Raw genomic sequence first — 27,785 nt, 5'->3', positions numbered from 1 at the left:
ACATGTTGAAGTATTCCTGCATCTCTGGAATGGAGCCTACTTGGTTATGGTGGATGATCTTTTTGATGTGTTCTTGGATTTGAATTTTATAGAGTATTTTTGCACCAATGTTCATGAGTGAAAATGGTCTGTAACTCTCTTTCTTTTTGGGTCTTTCTGTGTTTTAGGTATCAGGGTAACTGTAGCCTCATTGAAAGAGTTTGGCAATGTTCCCTTTGTTTCTATTTTGTGGAATGATTTGAAGAGTATTGGTATTAGCTCTACTTTGAAAGTCTGGTAGAATTCTGCATTAAACCAGTCTGGCCCTGGGATTTTTTGGGGTGGGAGACTTTTAATGACTGCTTCTATTTCCCTGGGGGTTATAGGTCTATTTAATTGTTTAACTGACCTTGATTTAACTTAGGTAAGTGATTTCTATCTATCAAGGAATTCGTCCATGTCTTTTAGATTTTCCAATTTTGTGGAGTACAGGTTTTTGAAGTATGACCTAATGTTCTCTGTGTTTCCTCAGAGTCTGTTGTTATGTCTCCCTTTTCACTTCTAATTTTGTTGATTTGGATATTCTCTTTCTGCTTTTTAGTTAGTTTGGATAAAGGTTTATCTATTTTGTTGATTTTCTTGAAGAACCAACTCTTTGTTTCATTGTTTCTTTGAATTATTCTCTTTGTTTCTATTTTATTGATTTTAGGCCTCAGTTTGATTAGTTCCTGCCGTCTACTCTCCTCGGGTATGTCTGATTCTTCTTGTTCTAGAACTTTCACCCACCGAGCACATGACTGGGGGGAGGGAGGGAGGGCTGAGGGAATTCTAGGAAATAGATGACTGTGAGAATTAGTTGTTGACAAGGAGAGATTCCCTGTACCCTGTGGTGGTATTGTGCTCCCCAAAATATTGTGCACCCTAATAAACTTATCTGGCATCAAAGAACAGAACAGCCACTAGATACAGAGGCTAGAAAATGGTGACACTCACGCCTTTAATTCTAGCATTCCAGAGGCAGAAATCCCTCTGGATCTCTGTGAGTTCAAGGCCACATTGAAAACAGCCAGGCATGGTGACTCACGAGCTTAATCCCAGGAAGTGAGCCTTTAATCCCAGGGAGTGATGGCAGAAAGCAGAAAGATATATAAGGCATGAAGAGCAGAAACTAGAGGCATTTGTCTGGTTAAGCTTTGAGGCTTTTGAGCAGCAGTTCAGCTGAGATTTATTCTGGATGAGGACTGAGAAGCTTCCAGTCTGAAGAAACAGGATCAGCTGACGAACTGGCGAGGTGAGATGGCTGTGGCTTGTTCTGCTTCTCTGATCTTCCAGCATTCACCCCAATAACTGGCCTCAGGTTTGATTTTATTAATAAGACCTTCTAAGATTCCTGCTGCAGTACCCCCTTTATGTAGCTTTGTGTATTTCTGATTCCCCCAAGTGTTGGTGCATCATCTTGATATTATGAATTGAATAAATGACTTCTTAGGCTTAAAGATACAGATCTATTATTCTCCTGCCTTCTTTCTTGGTTCTTGGCATATAGGCAGGTATTTCCCAACATCCCTTGTCACTGGGTTGGTGAATTAGCCATGGGAATATGAGATAGTTTAAAGGTTGCCATATCCAGGCTCAATTGTAAAACATCTGTAATAATCACTGGCTCTCATTACCTGCCAATCAGCTCAAGACAAAAGGATCCAGAAAGCCCAAAGTGATAGCCCAGGAACAAGCCTGAAGTCTAGGTCCTGAGTCACTGACTCGGGGAAATCACATCTTGCCTTAGACTATGCCTGGCAAAAACAACAACAACAAAAAACAAAGTATGTGTGGTGGCTCTGAGATTTGGGGATAATTTGTCATTGTAACTTAGATACTAGCTGATACAGTTTCTTTTTGTACTGTGTTTTTAATGATCTGTTTCTTTTGTCTCCTTATTTGTCCAACATGATATGCACAAGAAAGAGAAGATATGAGTTCAGGGGACTTACGACATAAGTGTTTAAAGACTTACTCTTCTGTTAAGTAGATGTTGTATTAGATTAGTGTTGACTGCAGAGCCTGTGGTGAGTGGGTAGTACAATCAGAAGAGAAAGCTCAGAGGGACCGAGGTTGGAAGTCCTAGGTACAGAAGATGTCAGCACATATTGCACACAGAAGGTGGTGAATTGTTACAAATATTTCCTGAAGACTGGAGTCTGATGTAGGCATGGAGGGAGGAAGAGGAGATAGGTAAAGCCAAATAAAACACCTCTGCTTGGAGGCACACACACAGTTACTCAATGCAACCAGGCCAGTGAGTTAAAGAAAACCCACAATAGCTGGGCGGTGGTGGCACACGCCTTTAATCCCAGCACTAAAGAGGCAGAGGCAGGCGGATCTCTGTGAGTTCAAGGCCAGCCTGGTCTACAGAGCGAGATCCAGGACAGCAATGGTTACACAGAGAAACCCTGTCTAAAGAAAAGAGAGAGAGAGAGAGAGAGAGAGAGAGAGAGAGAGAGAGAGAGAGAGAGACAGAGAGACAGAGAGACAGAGAGACAGAGACAGAGAGACAGAGAGACAGAGAGAATAAAAAAGAAAACCAACAGTAAGCACAATGGAGAAGAAAAAGGGGAAGGAAACATTCTAAATATCATCAAAGTCCATGGAATGGGATGTAGCAGGAATCTTAAAAGTTCTTATTAATAAAATCAAACCTGAGCCAGGTATTGGGGTGAACTGGAAGATCAGAGAACCGGAACAAGCCACAGCTACCTCACCTTGCCAGATCCTCAACTGGTCTTGTCTCCTCAGACTGGAGGCCTCTGAGTCCTCATCCAGAATGGGTCTCAGCTGAATTGCTGCTCAAAAGCCTGAAAGCTTAACCAGCCAAATGCTTAACCAGCCAAATGCTGCTAGTTTCTGGTCCTCACGCCTTATGTATCTTTCTGCCTTCTACCACCACTCCCTGGGATTAAAGGCTCACTTTCTTGGATTAAAGGCATGTGTCACCATGCCTGGCTATTCCCAATGTGGCCTTGAACTCACAGAGATGAGGGATTTCTGTCTCTGGAATGCTAGAATTAAAGGCGTGAGTGCCACCATTTTCTAGCCTCTGCATCTAGTGGCTGTTCTGTCTCTGACCCCAGATAAGTTTATTAAGGTACACAATATTTTGGGGAACACAATACCACCACAATGGGAGATCTGGGATGCAGAATATATGGAGAAAGGGGCACTTGAGTAGATCTTTGAAAGACAGGAAATATGTCAGAGTAGAGGAAACAAATGTAGAAGAATCACAACTGAATTCCCTGGAAGTGAGGATGAATGGCAAGGATAGTAGGGATGCATATGGAAAGGGTGGACACGGGAATGGAAAGATGAAGAGCGAAGTCTCTCGTTGGTTGTCTCCTCTTCCTCGTTATACATTCAGATAACTAAAAACTCTAAGATCCTTGCAGAAGCACAGTGTGGAGTCCTGTGGCAGTTATGAACATGCTGAGAAGCCAAAAGTGGATCGATAGTTTTTAAAATCAAAATCCTGAGATGAAAAGGCAGAGCAACAAACATTTGGATCCTTCTCAAGTTCAGGTGTATCTGCCAAGCAGTGGAGAGTCTTTTCAATTATGGAAGGTGAACAAATGGTGTTAATTCAGGATGTTCAGCTGCATTTCCTTCCACACCATGTGGACACATGCTGTGGGATGGTCTGTATGTCAAATGTGTTGCTGATTGGTCAATAAATAAATCACTGATTGGTCAGTGGCCAGGCAGGAAGTATAGGCGGGACTAACAGAGAGGAGAATTGAGAGAACAGGAAGCTGGGTGGGAGAGACACTGCCAGCTGCCATGATGAGAAACAGCATGTAAAGATGCCGGTAAGCCATGAGCCATGTGGCAAGGTATAGATTAATAGAAATGGATTAATTTAAGCTGTAAGAACAGTTAGCAAGAAGCCTGCCATGGCCATACAGTTTGAAACCAATATAAGTCTCTGTGTTTACTTGGTCGGGTCTGAGCAGTTGTGGGACTGGCAGGTGGCAGAGATTTATCCTGACTGTGGGCCAAGCAGGAAAACTCTAGCTACAAATGGCGTCCAACGTGGTGGCAAGAGTTTCAACCTAAAACCTGAGAAAAGATTCTAAAACGGAGCTAAAAACAGCTTCCTAATTGTCTCTCTCAAATGAGCGGCAGCTGCCGGTTTGAGCTACTTGTGGGTTCCTAGTGTGTGCGTTAGACCTGCAGTATGGCGGGAAGGAGGCCTCTGCAAGTGGCACATTAAGCTGCGTGGTGGATTTAGCCTTGCAGGTACAAAACAAAAAAAAAAAAGAGATTTTTGGGCTACATGCTGCTTGGATAAAAGCATAGACCCACGATAGCTCCCAGAGCTGGTGGTAAACTACCACCGCCATGTTGGGAAGCTGAGGTGGGTGGAGCCAGCAGCCACAGCTGCTGCAGCTTAAAGCAATAGATTCACAATAAGACAGACTCAGATGTAATAGTTTACAATGTGTGTAAAATATACGTAGGCTTGGAAGAGAGAGAAAAAGGAATATATACAGTTATATAAAGAAATACATAGTTTTTAAAAATAAAGTCTTTAAAGAGACAGTAAAATTAATATTGTAAAGGAAGCTGAGTTAAACCAATATGCATATTTTAAAGGTACCTTGACTTCAAAATTTAGATATAAGGAAATGTTGCTTTGGAAAGGAGACTCTGCTTTTGTTCCCACAGAAAGCCAGAGGCTATGGATTTGTTCCAGATTAAGATACATCAGGTTTGACCAGTCAAGACCCCCTGAAAGGTCTCCGATGACACCAAGGCCCAGATGATCCAACATCCATAATCGTTTGAAGGCAACTGGCTCAGACGATACACCCTCATGGACTATTCCATAATTCTAAAATTTTCTTTGTGTCCCCATAAGATACAGCGCCCCCCTCCAGCAGGAAGTAATAAGAGAAGCTACGCCCAAATTCCCAAATATACCAAGCTGACTTTGGAGATGTGTAAAGGTTAAAACCTTCCTTTTTAAGAAAAGAAAAGGGGAAGTGCTGTGGGATGGTCTGTATGTCAAATGTGTTGCTGATTGGTCAATAAATAAATCACTGATTGGTCAGTGGCCAGGCAGGAAGTATAGGCGGGACTAACAGAGAGGAGAATTGAGAGAACAGGAAGCTGGGTGGGAGAGACACTGCCAGTCACCATGATGAGAAACAGCATGTAAAGATGTCGGTAAGCCACAAGCCACGTGGCAAGGTATAGATTAATAGAAATGGATTAATTTAAGCTGTAAGAACAGTTAGCAAGAAGCCTGCCATGGCCATACAGTTTGAAACCAATATAAGTCTCTGTGTTTACTTGGTCGGGTCTGAGCAGTTGTGGGACTGGCGGATGGCAGAGATTTATCCTGACTGTGGGCCAGGCAGGAAAACTCTAGCTACAGACACAAAGAAACAGGACTGGGAATGTCTTCTTTTAAGATCTATGGAATGATGCCTTCAGTAGGGTTTCGTTGCTGTGAAGAGACACCATGACCACAGCAACTTTTATAAAGGAAAACATTTAATTGGATGGCTTACAGTTTCAGAGGTTTAGTCCATTATCATCATGGCAGGAAATGGTGGTGTGCAGGTAGACATGGTGCTGGAGAAGGAGCTGAGCATTGTACATTTTGACCTGCAGGCAACAGGAAGTGGTCTGACACACTAGGCATGGCTTGAGCACATATGAGACCTCCGCCCCTACAGTGACATACTTCCTCCAATGAGGAAATACATACTCCAACAAAGCCACACCTCCTAATAGTACCACTCCCTATGAGCTTATGGGGACCAATTACATTCAAATTACCACATTCCACTAGCTGGCCCCCATAGGCTTATAACTATATAATAACGCAAAATACATTTATTTAGTCCAACTTCAAAAGTCCCCATAGTCTATCACAGTCTCAACAATATTTTAAAGTCCAAAGTTCAAAGTCTCTTCTGAGATTCATGCAATCTCTTAACTTTAATCCCCTATAAAATCAAAATAAAACAGATCACATACTTCCAACATATAGTGGCACAGGATATACATTACTGTTCCAAAACATAGAGAAGTGAGCATAGTGAAGAAATACTGGACCAAAGAAAGACCAAAACCCAGCTGGGCAAACTCCAAATTCTACATCTCCATGACTGATGTCAAAATGCTCTTCAGATCTCCATCTCCGTTCTGCTTTGTTGACTGCAACAAATTTCTTTCTCTTGGGCTGGATCCACTCCCTGTTAGCAGCTTTCATTGGCAGGTGTCCAGTGACTCTGGCATCTCTACCATCTCGGGGTCTCCATTCAGGTTTCTCCCTCACAGCTTCACAGAAAGGCCTCTCTCGGCCTCCATTCAGTGACACCACTGACACATGCCTGGCCTCATCAGCTTTCCATAGTCATTCTCTCACTCTAAAGCCAGAACCACGTGGCTGAAGCGCTTGTTGAGGCTGGAACATGACCTCTCATTCAATTGTATATTCACTAGCTTTCTGTTTTCCATGGTTTCCTTCACTGCTGAAACTTGGCTGTCCTTGAACTTTCTCTATATGCCAGGCTGGCCTCAAACTCAGAGATCTGCCAGCTTCTGCCTTCCCAATGCTGAGATTAAAGGCATGCACCACCACACCCAACTCTAAGCTTTTCTTTAATTCCTTTCACAAGTTGGAAACTTAGATAGGTGGGATCTTGTCCTGAGGTCACCACTCTCTTTAATACATTCCTTAATCTGTTTATCTCCCCAGACACAGGGCTTAGCTCCATTCCCCTTTCTGATGCTCCTTTTCTCCTCAGTTTTATATTTTGTATTTTTCCTTGCTCTGCTTGCTCTTTTTCAATATAAATCCACATTAGAGTTAACACTAATAACCACATGATAGAAACTATACTAGGTTGTTTTGAAATTTCCTCTGCCAATGAAATTAATCTAAAACTCTTCACTTTAGCCTCAGGGAGACTCTTTGGACAAGGACAAAAAGCAGCCATTTTGTTCATCAAAATATCTCAAGATTGATCTCTAGGCAACATACTAAAATTCTTCTCCTCTGAAACTTCTTGAGCCAGCCCCCTACAGTTCAAATCACTCTTAGCACTACTGACTTCCATGTTCCTACTGGTATGGCCCATTAAGTAGCACTTAAAGCATTCCACTGCTTTCCTAACACAAAGTACCGAAGTCCAAATTCCTCCAAACAAAAACACGATCAGGCTTATCACAGCAATGCCCCACTCCTGGTATCAACTTCTGTCTTAGTTAGGGTTTCTGTTGCTGTGAGGAGACACCATGATCATGGAAACTCTTATAAAGAAAAACATTTAATTGGGCTGGCTTACAGTTTCAGAGGTTTAGTCCATTATCATCATGGTGGGAAGCATGGTGGCACACAGGCAGACATGGTGCTGGAGAAGGAGTAGAGAGTTAATACATCTTGATCTGCAGGCAACAGGAAGTGAACTAGCCATAGCTTGAGCACAGAAGACCTCAGAGTCCCCACAGTGACACAGTTTCCCCAACAAGGCCACACCTACTTCAACAAAACAACACCTCCTAATGGTGCCACTCCCTATATGCTTATGGGAGCCAATTACATTCAAACTACCACAGATGATCAATAGTGCCTTTTGCCCAATAGTTCTGAGTCTCATTTTTTGGGGCACATGGCAGAACTGCTCTTTTGTGCCTTTTTTTGGCTAGTGACATGTGAGTAGAAGAGATAAATACTGCCTCAGTGAGACTTTTTATTAAAGATGTATTTTTATTTTTTATGTCTATGAGTGTTTTGCCTGAATATATATATATATATAAGTGCACTGCATGTATGCCTGGTGCCTGTGGAGGCCAGAAGAGTGGGCCAGATCCCCTGAAATTGGAATTAAGGACAGCTGTGAGCCATTATGGGGGTCCTTTGCAGTGAATGCTGTTAATCACTGAGCCATTTCTCCAGCCCCTAGTGAGAAATGTTAAAAGTTAACCTAGATCTGTTGTGTTGGTGAGCTTTCCTTACTAGAACAAACACATGCGGTGACCAAATTATCAGGAAGCAAAGGTTGGTCCCAGGTACTGATGCAGGAGTTTCAGTTAGAGTCACTCTGCCCTGTTGCTTTGGGCCCGTGGCAGAACATGATGGGAGTGTGTGGTGGAGCAAATCTACTCCCATCCCATGCCATGAGGCAAGAAAGAAAGAGGAAAGGGCTGAGGTCCCATTGTCTCCCTAGAGCACCTTTAATGACCTGTCAGTTTCCCATCAGCCCCCACTCATAAAGGCTTTATCACTTCCAACAGTTATATATGGGGACCAATCCTTTACCACATGGCCCTCTGTGGGAACACTTAGGATCTGAACTGTAGCAACTATCACGCTGTATTCTTCTGCCAAGGCTGCACTGGAGATGGAGTCTCTCAGCTACTGTGACACCAGCTCCCTGTTAACCCATGTTGGACTAAAAACAAACAAACAAAACCCAAACCTACTGCACTGAGTCACTGAGGTTTTGGTCTTCTGTGGTTTTTTTGTTTGTTTGTTTGGTTGGTTTTTTTTCTTCCCCTTGTTCATACTAACCTACAACTCTATACAGCTAATTACAAAGATACATGATTGCGAGAGTATGTGGTTTCTAGAAGAAATGTTAAATTACAAAGATACATGATTGCAAGTATGTGGTTTCTAGAAGAGCTGTTAAATAATGGCAGAAAACAATTGCAGCTCAGTTGAAGGCGGGAGAATAGTGAGTGGATTCCTAACTTTTTGTGTTGTTTTTGTAGCTCAGGCTGGCTTAGCACTCACTATATAGCTCAGGTTGGCCTCAAACTCATGGCAATCCTCCTATCTCAAGCCTCCCGGGTGCTGGTAGTCCAGGCATGAGGCATCACACACAGAAATGCTACTATTTTTGATAAAAAAAAAAACTTGACAAGCGATTGAAGAAAATGGAACCAGTAAGAGAGAAAGGCAAAACGTTCCTGATGACAAGGCAGGAGAAACAATAACCATAAGTGCAGGGTCCTCAGAGCCAAGTCCGGTAGCCGGGAGGAAAGGACAACACACGCTGTGGGTGGGACGTGTGCGGTGAGAACCGACCCTGGGACCTCGTGATGAGAAGTCCTCGGGGTCCTGGGTCACAGCAGGGGGGAAAGGTGATGTCAGAGGAGGGATGTATGAGAAAGAAGATGGCATAGGATTACAGATGGCCAGCGTAGACTTCTTACAGCACAGGAGACATTTAGTGCAGGGAGATCCTAGAAGTGAAATGGTAGCTGGAGAAAGAAGTGAGTGAGGCACTGGGGTTTTTAATTGACTTTTTTGTTATTTTTTTAATTGCTCTAGGAAAGGGGGAGTATTGCCTGGAGCCATGCCCTTGAGTACATCACAGGGTCTATAAGTATCACTTCCTGGATAACACCCATCTCAAAGCTTTAGAGTAAATAGACAAGAGTGGTATTATAGCAGAGAGGGAGGAAGGGAGGGAGGGAAGGAGAGAGAGAGAGAGAGAGAGAGAGAGAGAGAGAGAGAGAGAGAGAACACTGTTCCAGTCTATATTCAGAGAAAGGGTTTATACAAAGGTGTGGTCCGTAGAAAGAGAGGAACCTCAGAGGCTGTCTTCCAGAGATGGAGTGAGGCCTAGTTCACTACTGTGAGAAGCTGCCCTTTCTCTGAGTAGGAACTGTCTCTTTGTTGTTAAAGGAGAGAGCCAACTCTTGTGAGTACAGAAGACTAGCCAGTGGGTAGCTGCGTGGTTGAAGAGATGCTATTTGCTCACCTTAGGGATGCTAGAGGTAATATTGGGAGCTGGGGCATCTCTTCCATGGTTCTTCTGCTGTAACCTTCAGGTCAGCCAAGAAGGATTCCAAATCCAGTAGGACACAGGTCTCTACCCTCTCAAGTCTTTCATCTTGAACCATTCAAGGCTTCCTGTAGGGTTTATTAACACTTTCTTTTGCCTGGATGAAAAATAAATGTCAAAGATGTTGGGTATGTGGGTCAGTGGTAGGGTTCTTGCCCAGTATACGCAAGGCCTTGGGCCCAATCCCCAACACTGAAGAAAGAATTGGAGAGGAATGGAGGGGGGGGGGGGGGGAGAAAGGATGCAAAGAGAGAGAAGAAGCCTGGAGCTTCTTCTCCAGGAGCAAGGAAAAGGAGCAAGGGAGAGAGCCAAGGCAGGGTCTGAGGACTCCTCACATCAGCTGGGGCTTCATATCTGGAATTTACTCCCCTCTCTAAAGTCACAAGAAGCCAAAAAACCACAATTCTGAACATCTGGGCTAAAGGGAATGTATTTTTTTTTTTTTTTTTTTTTTTTTTTGGTTTTTTCAAGACAGGGTTTCTCTGTGTAGCTTTGTGCCTTTCCTGGAACTCACTTTGGAGACCAGGCTGGCCTCAAACTCACAGAGATCCACCTGCCTCTGCCTCCCGAGTGCTGGGATTAAAGGCGTGTGCCACCACCGCCCGGTGGGAATGTAGTTTTAATGGTTTAAAGCAGAAAAAAAAAAAAAACGAACAATAACAAACAGAGACACAAACATTTCCTCCTTGACTGAAAATGTCCCCAGACCTATCTGTCTGAAGGCCTGTTAGGAGAATGAGGTACCCAGAAACAAGTCACCAAGATCTCTGGTTTTTCAAGGATGTCAGGGAGAATCTTATTAGTTGTGAACTGAGGAAGGGCACACCCTGGAATATGAGCCCAGGGGCAACCATGGAGGTCTTTGATATGGAATAGAATCCCTCCCTTATAACATACTTGGTGCCACATTGTAAGAGCCCTACAAGTCAGTGAATGGGATGTATGTTGGGAAATGTATTCTATTTCTGGGGAGGGAGGCTGTGATGGTTGTCAACTTGGCTGCATCTGGAATTAACTAAAACCTAAGTGGCTGGGTACACTGTAGATGAATTTCTAAACAGTCTTTTTTTTTTTTTTTTTTTTTTAAAAAAAAAGATTTTATTTAGTAATTATGGAGATAGTGTTCTGTCTGCATGTGTCCTTGCAGGCCAGAAGAGGGCACCAGATCTCATTGCAGGTGGTTGTGAGCCACCATGTGGTTGCTGGGAATTGAACTCAGGACCCCTGGAAGAGCAGTCGGTGCTCTTAATCACTTAGCCATCTCTCCAGCTCTCTAAACAGTCTTATTAATAGAAAACATGGAGCCAGATATAGGGGTGAAAACCTGAGAGAGATCAGAGGAATAGGAAAAGCCACATGCTAACCTCACCTCACCTACTCTGCAGCTTCCAAAAGCATCATTTGCTTCCTGTCTGCCCACACCTATGTGCCTTGCTGTTCTGCCATCTGATTTGCTCTCTCTGTCCAGCTACATCACTTCCTCTTCCTGCACAGCTATGTCACTTCCTCTCTGTCTGTACAGACCTCCAGACCTCCATGGTTAACTAGTGTTGGAATTTAAGGCATGTGCCACCACGCCTAGCTCTGTTCCCAGTGTAGCCTTGAACTCACAGAGATCCAGACAGATCCCTGCCTCCCAAGTATTAAAGGTGTGTGCGACCATTGCCTGACTTCTGTGTTTACTTATAATGGCTGACTTTTTCCTCTGATTTCCAGGTAAGCTTTATTTATTAGAGCACAAATAAAATATCACCACAGTACACGTGTGAGGGATTTTTTTTTAAATTAAATCATTTGAAATGGAAAGACCCCCCTTTAATCTGGATCTTTTGAGGTGGTAAGATCCACCTTTAATCTGGGCCACACCTTCTGCTGGCAGCCTATGTAAAGGACATGGGAGAAAGAAGCTTGTTCTCTTTGCCTGTTTGTTCTTATTCTTGCTGGCAAGTCCATTCCTTCACTGCATTAGAGCCTGCTTCTTTGGGAAACGACATATACCGCAGACCAGCTGAGACAGACATCCAGCCTCATGGATTGAACAGCTACTGGATTCTGGGACTTTCCATTGGTAGGTGGCTATCGTAGGATGAGCTGGACCACAGCCCGTAAGCCACTCTAATAAATCCCCCCACATTCTACCTGGTCTTTTCCTCTAGAGAACCCTGACTAACACAGAGGCATGCACAAAGAGTGTGGAAGAAAGGTACATCCTGGCCTAGAGCTCTGGAAAGGGCAAATTGGCACTCTGGCATAGCAGCTATTACCAGAATTGTGGCCATTCCCCACCAGTCTTCCCTTGGTATCATAGAGACAGTGTGTCTTCCCACCCCCACACCTTCTGCTCACCTCTGCACACCCTAAGATCCACACGTGCTCCTGATCATCTTGAGTCACTCTTCAGTCAACAGACAGAACCACAAGGCACTCTGCAAACCTTCTCCCAGCTAGCCCTAGGCTCCCAGGTAGCCAGTTCCTACAAAAGAAGACTAGAGTGACTTTAAATCCATTTAAATGTAATGAAAATTCACCAAGGAACGCAGGGCAGGGCAGGGCAGGAGCTATGCAGATAAAGGATTGTAAATATAGGTCCCAAGCCCACACGCCATTTGGGGGGAATGCCCTGGACCTTGCTATCTGGATCAGAGCTTGGTCTCGATTATGTCAAATTTCGGCAGGAGCACAAACCTGTTCCTTATCTAGGGGGTTGAATTATGGCAGCTTTAGCTTCGTGTTTAGTAGACAGGTTGGAGGGTATTCGCACCCTGCGGGGAAGCTCATTCCACCAGCCTATCCAGAGCTGAGGAAGGCCTTCTGCAAATTGCTTCCCAAGCCTCAGGAGGTAGCTCTGTCAGCTTCAGAGGCAACCACCTGATCCTGCGGTCCTGAGGACTTGGGCTGCTAGAGCTGGAAGCAAAGGTTTGAAGGCCTAAAGGCTTGCTGAGATCTGGATCACACTGTAGCTTCGCTTCCTCTCTGATTCCCAGATCTGAGCAGGTGCTTGGGGGCACGCGCTGCCCTACCATATGGGCTGTCAAAAGTGTGTTCAAGAGAGACACAGATATTGAAGTTGGGGCCAGAGAGACTAGTGAAGCTGCCAAGGCCTGTTCTTGTCTCTTTTCATAGGTTCCAAAGACCAAGACACTGTGATTCCAGAGGGACAGACACCAGGGCCACCTTCCCAGAGGGAGAAAATGAAGGTTTGGGAAGTGTAATGATGGACGATTATCCTCAGCAGCCACCCATGGGTCCACAGACATTGGGAAACAAACGCCTTACTGGAGCACAGCCTGCTCCTGTACCTCATTTGGCAGGTAACCATGGTTTGGGTAACTTTGCTCAGCAACTCCTCTTCATTGTAACATCGGCTCAAAACTTTGGGAAGGGAGAAAGAAAACTGTATCCAAAGATCCGGGGAGCCAGTGTGTACTGACCGTGCCATTCCGGATGCACAGGGATGTGTGCCACGTGTGGGTCAGCAGAGAGACTCGCTCAGACTCAGGCGGAGGTTCAGCACTGCGGGAATCCAGACTGAGCTTAGTCACTGCAAGTCTGTTCCGACTCTAGGCAAGAGAGCACACCCGCTCATGTTTATTCAAGCTCCTTAAACAGCTGGGTTCTCGTACATATTCATTGGACTACTAACTCAAGTCTAAGGTCTATCTGTCTGTCTATTATTTGTTTGTTCATTTACTTACTTATTTATTTACTTATTTATTTTATTTATTCTGCCCGGAGAAAGTCCAGTTCCTGAAAAGTTCTCACCACCCATTCTCAGGTGGCTGCTGAGGGATCCGGGAATGTGCTCCTGGGCTGTCCTAATGGTCTAACCCCAGGCAGTCTAGATTTTTCTGGAAAGATAAGTCTTCACCTTTTCCTTGAAGACGAGGTCTGTTCCAAAGTCCTATGAGAATGCTGTCTGTTTTCTTTAATACCGCCCCCAACCTCATCAGACAACTTTCAGGTTGCAAAAAAATCTGTTTTGACTGTGGATCTTCAGGGTTAAATTCGTGGATGAGAGACGGCATCCAGGTGAGAGACCCTCTCTCTAAAGTAATTCCAGCCCTGGGGTGGGGCCTTCAGGATACTCAACACTTCATTCAGCAGAGGGTCCACAAGAGTGGGAGCAACCCCTTTCCTATCTCCTCTGTACCCCTCCCTCCCCAGCAAGGGTTTCAACTCTCCCGCTAATGTAGAGGTAGCCTGGTAGGGAGGTCAGTGCCTTGCTGAAGCCCTGTGGAAGGTCTCAACCTGGCCTTGGTTGGAAGGGATCCTCTGGTGACCCTGGAGAAGTGTCACATTCACCCCTTTCCTCCTCTGTCTGTCCCTTGACTGACCCCTTCCTTTGGTGTCGCTCTGTACCTATTTTGTCCTTGCTGTCTTGGAGAATCTTCTTCCAGGCTCTGCACATCTCCTTTAGCCCCCCATTGACCTGGAACCGTTCCCGGCAAAGTGAGACCACCGAGGTGATGGTTCAAACAGCCCAATTAAAACAAACAAACAACAACAACAACAACAACAAAAAACCCAAGCACCACCACCACCAAAAGTCTGAGCAAAAATTCACTTGAACGTGAGAGAGCTAGGAAATGTTTTGGCACACAACTGCCGGGTATTTGCATGTAGTCTCTGTCCCACCCAATAACGTTGCCTTCTGGGATACCCCGCATGGATCTCCAGCACGGTGGAAACTTAGTGTGGATTTGCACATGATGAGTTCACTCTCCTGTGATCTAAAAACAAAAGCTGGGATCTCAGTCTCTCTCTCTCTCTCTCTCTCTCTCTCTCTCTCTCTCTCTCTCTCTCTCTCTCTCTCTCTCTCTCTCTCGTGTGTGTGTGTGTGTGTGTGTGTGTGTGCACGTGCATGCGTGCGTGCGTGTGTGTGTGTGTGTGTGTGTGTGTGTGTGTGTGTGTGTGTGCTCCAGTGTATAAACTGAGTAAGCAAGCTTTTGGAGATGAACTATCCAAAGAGCAAAAGGAGAAAAGGGCTAAAGGCTCCCAGAACTCCAGGTTGCTGGTGGAGGATTTGGGAAAGAAAAGTTGGGCTCCCAGGGAGACCCTGAATTCAGTGGCAACTCCATCCAGGGAGGGCTGACCCTATAGGAAACTTGCTCCTCCCTGCTTGAGGTCTTGAGGGCGGTTTTTCAAAGGCTGGTTGACTTTCTTTCACTGCTCCCCACTTGATGAAAGGGTGGCCCCGGCAGAGACAATCGGTGTGAAAAGCTCCACTTGGTCTCTGTTACAGTTGACAGCGCTTTTCCTTTCGGGATTTCGGCTTTCTGCAGATGGCTAATTACCTTGGGGCGACCCTGGAATAAAATGGTGTGTTTGTGTGTGTGTGTGGAGGGGGGTGCTTAGGGGAGTGTGAGTGCAAGTGAAATTAGCAATTCAAGAATCTCTCTCGGTGGCGCACCGGAAGACTTTCTTGCAATTTCCCTTAGGAAATCTGGGTTTACTAGTGAATCTCACTAGAATTCTTCACCTAGAGGTTCTAAATGAGTATTAGGCCGTGTGTCTCCAAGTCCTTGGCTAATATGATGATAAACTCATCCTCGAAGAGCAGTGAGGGGCAAGGGTGGGCTTGTTTGTCAAAAAGTCACTAAATATCCCCTCCCTGAATGAAACCAGGAGCTCAGAGGGGGAGAAATCAGGTGCAGACGTCTTTAGAAGGAATTAAAAGGCCATAGCTGATTCTCATTTTCTCTTGAGTCATCTGTGAATGGAATGCTGGGCAGCAGAGGTGGGGTGGGGGCGGGCAGGGGGCTGCAAGGCATGCATGGAGAGAGAGGGGGCCCCTTGTCTACTGAGTGCCACTTTCCTGCTTTTCCAGGATGTCCCTGAAGGCCCAGCAGCCACACTAACTTGGGAAACCCTGTGGGACAGCTCCCTGCCTCCCACACACCCACTACCTTAATCTTAAGATTTAGTTCATCCAAGAGACTCCCTTCCCTACAGGTGTTTCTGCAAAGGAGCATCACAAGATTTCCAGATTTTCCCATTTCTAGGAATCTGTAGGTTTTGAGAAGAGCCCAAAGCTAGAAGGCTCAAGTTACATTTTAAAATGAACAAGGCTTTCCCGCCACCTTGGCATTTAGGTCGAACGGCTGTGTGTGTGTGTGTGTGTGTGTGTGTGTGTGTGTGTGTGTGTGTGTGTGTGTGTGTGTGTGCTTTGAGAGCTGGAGGCACTCATTTTTGCCATAATTGTGAAGTCTCACTGCCGGTCAGGGAGGTCGGCCCGGTTCAGAGAGTGTGAGGCTCCACCTTTGCAGGGACCTGTCAGCTGGATGCTGCATAATTCCAGTTATTTCCGTCAGGGAAGGACAACACAATACAAGGCAGGGACTGCGAAATTGGGCTGCAGGGTAGTCTAGCAGCCGCCGCACCTGGGAGTGAAACATCGGGAAGGAAACGTTTCCTAAGTTAGTAGCCAGGGCCGTTATGGATGCCTCCAGGGCAGGGAACCCAAGAGTGTCCTACCACAGCAGGGTGGTGTGCAGCCTTCAGCTAGCTATTCAAGGAGGATGAGTCCTGTCCCTCTCGTCCATTCAAGCTAGGATGGCTAGAAGCCAGAAAGGGTGTGTGTGTGGGGGGGGGGGGGGGCGCAAAACAGGAATGAGGCCATTAAAAAAAATGCCTATCTGTAAAGGAGTGAGCAGTGTTTCTTAAAAAGGGGAGCGAGCCTTGCTCCCCCATCCCCATCTTCCACTTCAGCAGGGAGGATGGGGAAGGAATGAGAACTGGGATGTCAGTGATGGCTCCTGTAATTTTAATATTCTTTCTTTTTCTTTTCTCTTCTTTCTTTCTCTTCTTTCTTTCTTCCTTTCTTTCTTTCTTTCTTTCTTTCTTTCTTTCTTTCTTTCTTTCTTTCTTTCTCTTCTTCCATTACCTCTGCCTCCTTTTAAAATTTATCTCGTCTTTATCAGTGGCCCAAGTAAGCTGGGGGAAAAATCTTCAGCAAGATTGGAAAACTGAAAGTTGTCCTGAGATAGGTTCTTAGCACCGTCTTTCCACTTGAGTGAGGGGCTGATCCCTCCTCCCCGCCTGATAAATTTATACTCGTTCACTCACTCATTCATTTCACAGTATTTATTCACTGAGCTCACCTCTCATGTGCCAGACACTGTATGAGACTCTGGAACCCAGGATGAAGGGAAATGAGACCCTCCCCGTGGAGCCGCAGGATTGGTTCCCTGGAATGCTCTAAGATGAGAATGTGACTTGGCCTTGCCAGGCTTGCTGGGGCACACATCCCAGAGAACGGACCGAGGAAACATAACTTTTACATAACTTTTACTTCTCTTTTCCTTTTTCCTTTCTTCGAGTAGCAAAGGACCATTAATTAGAAGAATAATTACAGCTACCCTATATTATTCCAACCTGTTCAGTTTCTATCTGCTGCAGACAATGCTAATCATGGCAATTATTGCTTCTGTAAACACCCCGAGGCGGCACTCTTCCCCCGCAGTGTGTGTGTGTGTGTGTGTGTGTGTGTGTGTGTGTGTGTGTGTTTAAAGAATATATATAAAAAGTTCCCCCACTCATTTACATAGCTTCATCCTTACCTTTTCCCATTCAGCCCTAGCAAAAAGCATATCTATTCAAAGCCCTTGCAAAAAGCATATCCATTCAAAGGGCATTTAGTCCATTTCTTTCTTGGCGGGTAAACCTATTCATCCATTGTCCTGCCTTGTAGATTGCATTCTAATGCTAATCTAGCGTGTTAAATATCTTTTTGTTCCTTTCACCGTTTTGTCATTCAGTTTATCCAGTTTTGGTCACCCATTTTATTTATTTATGCGCCTGCTCCTATTCAGGGGCTCATGTATTTTTTATTATGTTGTTTCACTGTCACGCAGTGTCAACTTAGTCTATTCAGTGGGGGCTACTTGAAGGCCGGAGGGACAAAGCCAGTACACATTGCACCGCTATTCATTCCGGCCAGCTGGATCGGCTGAAAAAAAAACCTTGTGAAAAGAAACGCCTCACAATGGACACAGAAGAAGTGCACAATGCTAACAGTTTTCCAAATACCAGCGATTGGTTTCTTCACAATGAGGAGAAAGCCGTCGCTTTTTCTTAGCTCCACTTCAACAAACAACACTCTCACAAAACCTCCCAACCCCGCGTTTTGTTCCCGGACAAAACCTCCTCGACTGTCTAAACGCTCCCACTGAAGGACAAAAAAAAAAAAAAAAAAAAAAAGGAAAAAAAAAAAAAAGCTCTTTTCACTATTCCCCCCCCCTTTTTTTTTTCCTGCAAGAGAGGAAAAAGAAAAGAAAAGAAAAAAGGGGGGGGGGATTGTCAGTGAATTAATAATATCAGTCTTTTAAAAGAAGAAGGTTGACCTTTGAGATGCACTGGGCTGAGGGAGAAAGGACGGGGGAGAGATTAATAAAGTTTGGATGGCGCTCCCTCTGCCTTCGCGGGGCCGCGAGAAAGCAGCAGCCGCATCGGGCGGGCGCGACACTGGGACGAGCGGGGAGGACCCGGCCCGCAGCGCCAGGCTAGCCGCGCGCTGATTGGCTGGCGGGCGATCCCTCTCCACCCCGGGAAGTCTCAGCATCTCCTGCGCCCTTGCAAAGGCACAGGCAGCCTGGGCGCCAGAGGGAGATGGGCGCTGTTTAGTCCTGGTTGGGGAGGGTGAGACTGCCAGAGGCAGTAACCGCAGAGCCACCTCACCGGCTTCCCCGAAGTCACCCCCCTGGAGGCAGTTTTCTCCAGCACGAGGCCTTATTGCTTAAACACATCCTTCCCACCTGTTTGCTTGAAGCCAAAAGCAACAAGGCTCGGTCCTTCTGAGATGAGGTTTGTGTAAAGCTTTTAGGCACCCCTGACTCCAAAGAAACGTCATGTTTAAAACAAACAAACTGAAAATTGGAAGGGCAGAACCGAGGTGGGGATAGGAGAAGAGAGCGAGGTGGAGGAAGGGCCGCTGCGCCGAAACAGAGATGGAGAAATAGAGAAGCGGAGAAACTGTCCTCTACCCTTGGTCACAGCGCTGCTTTTGTGGCTCACTTTCCAACTCTGGTACCCAACCCGCCCATTCTCCACACCTTCCTGCCTGATAGCTGCTCCTGCTACTCAGTACACACCCTTACGACACCCCACCCCGGATTACTGCACAGTCTACTTGGCCAGAGGCCCTCTCTGGGTGTAGAACCCGCCAACTTATTAGTTAAGATCACTGGAGAGTGCGTGATAAGGAGTCTCGGGAGCCTGCGGACTGGGTACCAACTGCCGCGCGATGCTGAAGGATGCGTCCCTGGTACCCCTCTGCCCGGTGCCATCTCGCCTCCCCTTACCGTTCTTTCTAGACTTCTCATTCATCTATGCTCGAAGCCTTTCTCCCAGAAAATGCTGAACTTTGGGGAAAGGGTGGGAGGAGGGGGCGCGAGAGGGGCGGGGAATCTTCTGCTGCGGGGGCCGAGCTGCTAGGCTCGGGAGGTAACTAAGATTTAGGGCTGGGGCGATTTCCAGCAAGCCGCAGGAAGTTCCGTGTTGAGAAGTGATGGGTTGCTACAAAAGGGAAAGACGAAGCTTTGAAAGGATTTAATTAACCGTGTCAGGGATAATTACCCCTGGACAGTCCAAATTAGTTTTGCATAATCGCTCAGAACCATATGAATTAACTTATAATATTGCAAAGAGCCGGGGGAATAACAGGAGAGGGATCGTTTTAATTACTGAATCAGGGTCAGACCAGCACAGCCTATTTCTCACATTTCCAAAACTTTTCATGGTTTTTAAAATATTATTCCGTTGGGAGAAAACGATGACTTTAAAGACTTGGGCCCTTATGAAGATGTGCAGCTCGGGGATGGCTTCTGTCAACAGGGAAACAGGTTTAAGACTTCTCGGTATAAAATCCTGAGACTTCCCAACTCAGAACTTGGGCGTTCCTGAGCTTCATACACTCCACCCGCCCTCGATCTATCTGCCAGTGCCCTATCATTTTCCTTCTAAAACTAAAATGCTTTATGAACTTAACTTGTCTCCAGTGGAGACATGCCTAGCACTGGAAAGCCAGCCCTCTGGTTAGAATCTGCCACGCTGCACGTCTATTTTAAAACTATTAGCACGACAGAATAAAGCCCCACGGAGGCCAAAAGTTGTACCTTTCTGTTGGCAGTGATTACTCTTCCGAGTAAATCCTTAAAGTGCAAATAAGGAATACCCTAAAGATATGTGAACAAATTACACCGATTTAAGTGGTGGGGCTGCTCTGCAAACAAGATAAAGTGGTCAGGCAACTTTCCCCTCTGAAACATGTTACTGGAAACTGGTGGAGTGCTTTGAGCAGTCTAGATGTTTTCAATGGGCTCTCTTCTACTGGTTCATGAATGCCTTCCCCCACCCCCGAAAGATAATGCAACTACTTGGGTTTTTTTCTTTTTTAAATCTTTCCTATTCACGATTAAAAATGTGATAAATCAGGTTTTTGGCTCTGAATAACAATGGCTTGATTTAGATTTCCTAGTAAATCTATTCAAAAGTGAAACAAAGACGGCCTTTGGAGGATACCTTACATTTCACCTGGGCCAGGCACCGTAAGGGCAATTCAGATAAAAATCTTGTTAGGTACTCAACAAGAAATAGAGGATTTTCTCTTTTCCCTGGTTCAGGCTTTATTTAAACTCTTTGTTCAAAAAAAATGAACAGAGTGATAATAGGATTCTAATTTACAGATATAGCTTAGACGCATCTAATATTAAATTAGAAGATCGCACAAGAAAACCATTTACACATAAAAGTTAAAACCAATATTTAAACTTTTAAAACTTTATCTTACATAAAGCCAAAATGAAACTAAATACATGTTAGCAACTTCATTCACAAACATTAGTCAAAATATATACATTTAAAAAGGAACAAAAAAAAGCTATAATTTGAGGAAGTTTTTTTTTTCTAAAATGTATTTTATCATAATTTGCAAGTGAGTTGCCGGCGGTCTAGAACATCAGCTAATCTGAAAGGGAGCTCCGAAGAACACATGGAAACAGTTCAACATGGGAGAGGAATGCTAGCTGACAATGAGAGGCATCTTTCAAAAACAATTCTGTGCTTTCTTTCTGTTTTCTTTTTCCAGTTTTGCTAAATAATAAATATATAATTATGACCCAGACAAAAAAGTCTGATTTAATCTTAGATAAAATTGCGATTCTGAAATAGTTCCGCAATTCTTAAAAGTTAACTTTGACATTTGCTTCAACATGGTTTTTTTTTTTTTTTTGAGTCTAAAACCGACTCAAATTTAGGGCAACGAGAATAACACATTTTCCAAGACTCAATGTTTTCATTGACATTCACACATTTACAGTCTTAAGGTGGACTCAGCCATGAGGGGAAAGTAGCAAGCAGGCTTTCCACGCGTTTGTAAACTGCGTCACAAGTCCAAGCCAGCGGACTCAGGCAGACTCCTAGGAGATTTTCCAGGGGTAGAATATCCAACTGACAGCTTCCACCCTACACGTATTTTTTGCATTTCCCCCCCTTGGGGAAGAAAAAAAAAAGAGCTCCTGCTTTGATTTGCATACGGGATGAAACAGAAGACAGGGTGATCATCTCTCATACAAAGGCCCGATTCGAGCCGGTCACTGGTCAAGAGTAGATCCGGTACAGGGTCTGCAGGGTTCAAACAGTGCACACCGAGGAAGGCGGCCCGGAGCCACCCTCCTCTAGGAAGCTAACGACCGGTCATCAACTCTCCCCTTTGCAAGACATTTCAGACCTAGCATCAGAACCGGATGCATGCAACACAGACCGAGGAGGACCGGGGGGTGGGGGCCGGGGGGAGGAAAGATGAGACACAAAAAAGCAAAAAATCCAACCGACAAAACTGGAAAGCCCACCTTGTCACAGACTTTCTCCTCCCACCTCTCTGGGTCAAAACGCAACAGGTTCCGAAGTGCAAAGCGAACCCCGAGCTGGCGCACACACCCTCGCTCCTAAAGTTGGCTGCAGAAGTGCGGGTGGGAAGGGATCCTAGCATCCACTCGCTCGCTCGCTCGCGCCCTCGAGCGCTCGCTCGCTCGGTCATTCGAGCCCCGGCTGGCAATCTCCGCCTCTGCCCTACACCTATACATCTATGTACACACACCCCGGGCCCCCAGTCGCCCCGGGGCGCACGGGGAGGCCGCGAGTCTCGTACCTATACATATACGTACACGTGCGCACCCAGGTCCTCGCGGGTCGGCCCCGCGGGGTCATAGCGCGGCGGCGTAGGCCGCGGGGTAGGGGTCCAGCTGAGGCTTGCCCATGCCTGGCAGCAGGATGTAGGCGAGCGGCGGCTGCAGCCCCGGGCTGGGCCACGCGCTGCAGTTGCACGGGATCATGTAGCCCGGGTTGCCCGGGCTGGGGTGCGAGTGCGTGTGCCCCCCGGCGGCCGCCGCGGCCGCTGCAGCCGCCGCCGCCGCACCGTGGAAGGCCCCCGCGCCCGCGGCGGGGTACCCGAGCGACGACGCGTACGGCAGGCCGGACGACGACGACGAGATCTCTGCCATCTTGGAGCCCAGGTCGAGTAGGGAGTAGGGGCTGCCCGCGGCGGCGGCGGCAGCGGCGGCGGCGGCGGCGGCCGCGGACTGCGGGAAGAAGACGCGCGCGGCGGCGGCCGCGGCGGCGGCGGCCGCCTTCTCGGGGTTCGCGAGCAGGGACTCGGGGACCAGGCCGCCGCCCGCGCCTGCGTGCAGCCCTGCTCCCGCCTTGAGCGCCGGGTGCTCGGCGTCCGCCACGCCGCCCAGGCCGTAGGGCACGGGGAAGGCGAACTTGTCCTTCTTGAGCAGCGTCTTGGGCTTGCGCCGCGGCCGGTACTTGTAGTCGGGATGCTCCTTCATGTGCATGGCTCGCAGGCGCTTCGCCTCGTCGATGAACGGCCTCTTCTCCGACTCGGTGAGCAGCTTCCACTCGGCGCCCAGGCGCTTGCTGATCTCCGAGTTGTGCATCTTCGGGTTCTCCTGGGCCATCTTCCGCCGCTGGGCCCGCGACCACACCATGAAGGCGTTCATGGGTCGCTTGACGTGGTCCACCGGCTTGGACATGCTGTCGCCGTGTCGCGGCTGCAGCCCGCCGCCGCTACCCGGGCCCTCGGCCTCCGCCCGGAGGAAATCAATGTTGGCTGCCAGCCGGGACCTGCTCAGCCGGCGACCGTGCGTCCCGGCGTCGCTCCCGCTCGGGAAGAGGGGAGCAGAGGACCAGCCCAGGGCCGGGGCGCTGCGTCCCGGGCCGCTTTGGTCTCTCTGGCCGAACTCTAGGAACAATCCTCTTCGGGACCCTGGAACTTCTCGGCAGTGTCCCCACTCCGCGGTGGTACTTTGCCCTCTGCTTTCTTTTTGTCCTTCGGTCCGGTTGCCTTTGCTCGCCAACTCCCTGCAGGTGGCCACTGCCTGGACAGGCGCTGCCCTGTCCTCTGTCTGCAAAGCCTTAAATGCCAAGCAGCCCCGAAAGTTGAGTGACGGAGGATCTTGCACCAAGTTGAGCCGAGGAGCCCGCCGCCGCGTGCTGCCAAGTGCCAAAAGGGGCTCTCGGCCGCTGGAGTGTTTGGGTTTTCCGCGGTGACTTTCTCATTTGACAGAAGCAGATGGGAGTGGGGGAGGGGTGGCCCGCGAAGAGGAAGAGGAGGGGGAGGGTCTGGGCGCGCAGAGCCCCGCGATGGATAGAAACACAAACACACCACCGGCGGGTCTTCTCGACTGGAGTCAGGGCGCGCTGAGGGAACCCCCAATCCGATAGCTTTGCCGAGGGCGGGCACTGTCCCCTGGCACCTGCCTCGAGAGTCTCGCCCCCAGGCTTCCGCGCAGGAGAGGTGAGGAAAGAGGTGGGATGAGGTTTTGAGCAAGCCTGAGTCGCCGGGCCTCAGTGGAAACCGTCCGCGCTCTCCGAATCGCGGCGAATGCCCGGGGCCATGCTTGCTCCACTGGCACCTAGCCCCTCCAGGCTCGCCCGCCGACTGGGGCTCCAGGAGCACTCCAGGCGTGGAGGGCGGCGCCGTGCAACGCAGCTGGCCAGGCCCAGGCGGCTTCTCCTCCTGCCTTCGGTCGTCGTAGCCAGACACTTGCAACTAACTTCTTGCAAGTTTCCGGCCCGGGCTCAGCCGCGCCCCTCTCGGTGAGCGCGCGGCGAAGCGTGCGCCCGCGTGTGTTCCGCGCCCGGGAGCCCGTCTCTCCCGGCTTCTCCCGGGGCCGTGGGCTGGATGGGTGGGGGGACCCAGGTACTGGAGGAGGGGGATTAAAGAAAACGCGCCATCACCTCGGATCCCGGGTCTGCGCTGGGGCCGCTCCTGCTTTCCCCACTCCGGGCCCCTTCCGGGCCCAGGCCGTCGCTCCGCCGCTCCCAAGGTGGCTGGAGCCCTCTGTACCAGCTCAGGTGAGTGTCGCCACCTGCGAGTGTAGGCGCCGGCAGCGGGCGCTGGGTGTGCATGTCCAGCCGCGACTGTGTGTGAGTGTGTGTGTATATCCTGGGTGTGCGGAGGAGGAGGAGCCCGGGACTCCAGGAGGGAGGAGGGACCAGCGGAGCCTCCTCCCGCTTCCCCCTCCCGACCTGAAATTAGCAGGATCGCGCCCCCCCCCCCTCCTTTCGCCCCCTCCCAACACTCCTCCTCCTACTCTTTCACTTCGAGTGCAGGTTTAGGCGAGTGGAGAGTCCGCCGCGCGCCGCAGAGTCTGCGCACTGTTTGGTGCTTGGCAACCCTTGGTGTCACCGGCGGTTGCCCCTATTCGGCCCAGCGCTACCGTGGCTCTGCTGGCGGCTCCAGAAGGCCTCTTCTGGGAGAATAAAGGTGGTACATCCGAGGAGCCGAGGAGCCGAGCTTCAGGAACTACAGAGGAAGAGGGTTAAGCCTGAGGAGGTGTGGTGGGGGCGGGGAAGGGGGGCGTCTTTGAAAGTGAGACTGTTCCGAAAGGCAAGAAAGTGCTCATTTTCCTCGGAGGGCCAGATGTGACTTGCAACGGACGCTTCCCGCATTTTCTTGCCTGCTGATGCACCCAGTCAGAGGTAGTGGAGCGAAAAATAGCCTAGGATGGACAGGGTGTTTTTTGGCAAGCTTTTGGCAAAGGAGTGAGCCTAGGCTGAGTCTGAATCCTCATTTGAATAACCAGGTCTTTCATAATTGTCTTCTGCCTTGTTTCGCTTTCTTTTAATCCTGGTCATCAGAGGCATCTCGGTGTCATCTCTTTAATATTCAGTCTTTCCACCGCATGGTAGGGGGAAGGTGCCTCAAATCAGGAGTATAAATCTTTTCTCTAAACAAAATTTAAAAAACATGCTCCACACTAGACTACTTTTATGCTGTTGAGCACATTTTCTTGCTTGGTAATTAGAACAATTATAATTGACGCTCTGAGGAGAAATCAAGCAGCGTAGTTTTGTTTGCCCCCCCCATCTTCCTGGGACTCCCCCCCTCCCCAGGTAGTCACTGCTTCAGGCAGTTGGCCTGCTTCCTGCCTTTGGCTGTTTGCAAGCAACGCATTTGTATAAACAGTTAATTTTTTATGTCTTCTTTCCATTTATGTTCAATTTGTACACACCCCGGACCCTTAAAGCACTGATTGCAATTATGGCATTGATATGAATTGTTTCGCGCATCTATTTATTTAAGAATTAGGCTTGTTTTGTTGCTCGTTTAAAGTGAAGAATAGCGATTGTGTTTGAGAATGTTGGTTGGGATGACAGACGGGCCAGTCAGCAGCGGGGTTTCTGTTTTCCGTAGCTGTCAAGTTTGCCAATCCTTGTTTCCTATCGTTTTTGCCCTTCTGTTGCTGAAACAACTGAACTGATTTCTCTAGAATCATACTTCTTTAACACACTCTAGAAGACACTGTCATTCACAGGCTCTGGGTGGTGCAATGTTAAGACACTAGCAGGTGTAATTACATAGACTAGGATATTAAATATACTGTTTCATGATGATAAACTACAAAATTACCATCTCTGAGCTTTCAACCTACCAACTTGTATAATAGGTTTGAGACAAAACTATTACACACTGTCACACAAAGAACACGTAGATGAGGACACAATATATGAAACTGTTATTCACTAATTCCGAATGAAGTTGGGTCTAATAATGAAAATTACCTTGACATAAAAATATTGAAGATTGAAGAAATTAATTCATGTTGGTATTTTAAATGATTTTATGTGTTTCAAATTTGTCTTTAAAATCTTCAATAAATTATGATTGCACTGAAATGTTTGCATATATGAGCAAAAGCTATGCTTACATGTGCTATGTTGTCAAAATAAAATACATCAAACTTCCTCACATAGCCCCAGTATAAACTGTGCAATGTTGCCTTTTTAGTGAATGAATCGAGTTAAAAAGTTCTGTAGAGAGCAAAGACACAGAAAGAAAACAACTGTGTGTGGTTCTTGTTTTCACCAAACAAAACTTGGTGCTTTTCAAAGTAGGAGGGTTTGATTCGTCAGTTCTGGATTTTTGAGGATCAGTATTCTTGGCCTGAGACTTTCACATCCAAGAAAAGAGTACCCCGGTAATTGTGTGATGAAAGAAAGTAGTGTGTCCCTGTTATCCATCAGCCTTTAGACCTCTGGCCTGAACCTGGCTGAGCTTTTAATAAAGGAAAACCCCAAGCCATTGTTATATATACATAGCAAATGTAAATTGACTTTTAATTCGCTCCTATGTCCTGGTCATATTGGTGGGGTGGTATGTGCTCAAACAGCTACGACGCAGTCAGTTCTGTCTGAAAGACGAAAACCTACTTTACAGGAAATGGAATGGCTGCTGGAAGGAAGCTGCAAAGGACAAAGACATTGCAGAGAATTGTGAGGGTAATGGGTCTTGTTTTGTCAACTCTTAGTAAGCATCCAGAAACCGGGCTGGCTGGTCAGTGGCACCCGAAGGGTCTGTTTTCCTTAGGGACACAGTAACACCTGGAGCCACAGATGTGTCAGATGGGAAACTGAGACACACTTGCAGGAAACGTCTGTGGGCGTCCAAATACTGTTTCCTTTTTCTTTTCCCTTGTAGCCTCCTCTGTAATTGGTCTCCTTCCAATCCTAAAACCTTCACTAGGAGGCAGCAATGAGGTTGGTAGGAGCAGGAAAATACCTGGCAATACAAAACCAGCCAGCTCCATTTCCTCCTTCCTAAAGGATGCTGAGGTCCCAACAGGAACCTAGACATGTTCCTCCATCTTTTCAACCCTCCTCCTCTTCCCCACTTCCTCCTCCTCCCCCTTCCTCCCCTCGCCCCTCCCTCCACCCTCCTTCCTCCTTCTCCACCCTCCCTCTGTATGGTATTTCAAACTACAAGGTTCAGAAAGCAAAGGTGATATCTTCAGCACACGGAGGCCACACCTCTCGGTGGGACTCACCTGGAAGGGGAGAGCTGAGGCTCAGCTCTTAAGCACACACTATGGAAATGCAATGCAGTCTATTTGACCTGTCAGGAGGGAAATGGTGACGTGGTGACAGCAGCCAACCTTATGTAGGTTTTGTCACAGCTCTGCTTTCCTACTCCTTTTAGCCCCCAAAGGTGGTGACACCCAATACAGGGTCCCAGTGAATTAAAGAGACAAGAGCGGTTTAAATCAAGGGCTGCACATGAGGCTGTTTCATGTTGCTGTTAAGTTTCCAGCTTTCTGAGATCCCAGTCCCTTGATTTTCATTGTTCCTGCTGTGCTTGCGAACGAAGGCTGTGCTGGTCAGTTTTGGAAACACCTTTCTCTTTGTGACTGTGTCCACCAAGAAGGCTGGCATTGGCTAAAAGAGCTTGACCTAATGACAAAGCAAGAAATGTCAACACTGTCTACTCTCGCCTCCTCAACTTCTTGCCCACCCCACAAAAAGAACCCTCTCTAAGCTAATTTAAGACAGGCAAGGCACAAAATCCCAATTTTAGGTCTTAAGATTCTGCAAAAGTAGCTGAGAGCTTTAATTCTCTGTAGCTAAGTGCTTTCAAGCCAGTTTTTTTGGGGGGGTTGGGTGGGGGGA

General features: G+C 47.4%; 1 protein-coding gene across 2 annotated transcripts; it reads right to left on the bottom strand.

Moving 5' to 3' along the window:
- Nucleotides 1–4,731: 4,731 nt before the first annotated feature.
- Sox21 (SRY-box transcription factor 21) lies at nt 4,732–22,886 on the bottom strand. Of its 2 annotated transcripts, none has more exons than XM_052732480.1 (4): nt 21,985–22,886; nt 13,271–13,399; nt 12,186–12,312; nt 4,732–9,936 (listed from the first exon to the last, which is right to left on the bottom strand). In XM_052732480.1, the coding sequence occupies exon 1, from the start codon at nt 22,868–22,870 to the stop codon at nt 22,040–22,042; it is 831 nt and encodes a 276-aa protein (XP_052588440.1). In that variant the 5' UTR covers nt 22,871–22,886; the 3' UTR covers nt 4,732–9,936; nt 12,186–12,312; nt 13,271–13,399; nt 21,985–22,039. The 2 variants fall into 2 exon arrangements, with proteins under 2 accessions (XP_052588440.1, XP_052588439.1); XM_052732479.1 differs by having other exon boundaries at nt 4,740–9,936; nt 21,686–22,886.
- Between the last annotated feature and the right edge of the window lie 4,899 nt (nt 22,887–27,785).

Source organism: Peromyscus californicus, unplaced genomic scaffold (genome assembly GCF_007827085.1).
Source record: "Peromyscus californicus insignis strain IS unplaced genomic scaffold, ASM782708v3 Scaffold_12__1_contigs__length_115047231, whole genome shotgun sequence".
NCBI lineage: Eukaryota > Metazoa > Chordata > Mammalia > Rodentia > Cricetidae > Peromyscus > Peromyscus californicus.
Note: the sequence above shows the minus strand (reverse complement) of the source record. Positions and strands in the feature narration are given on the sequence as shown.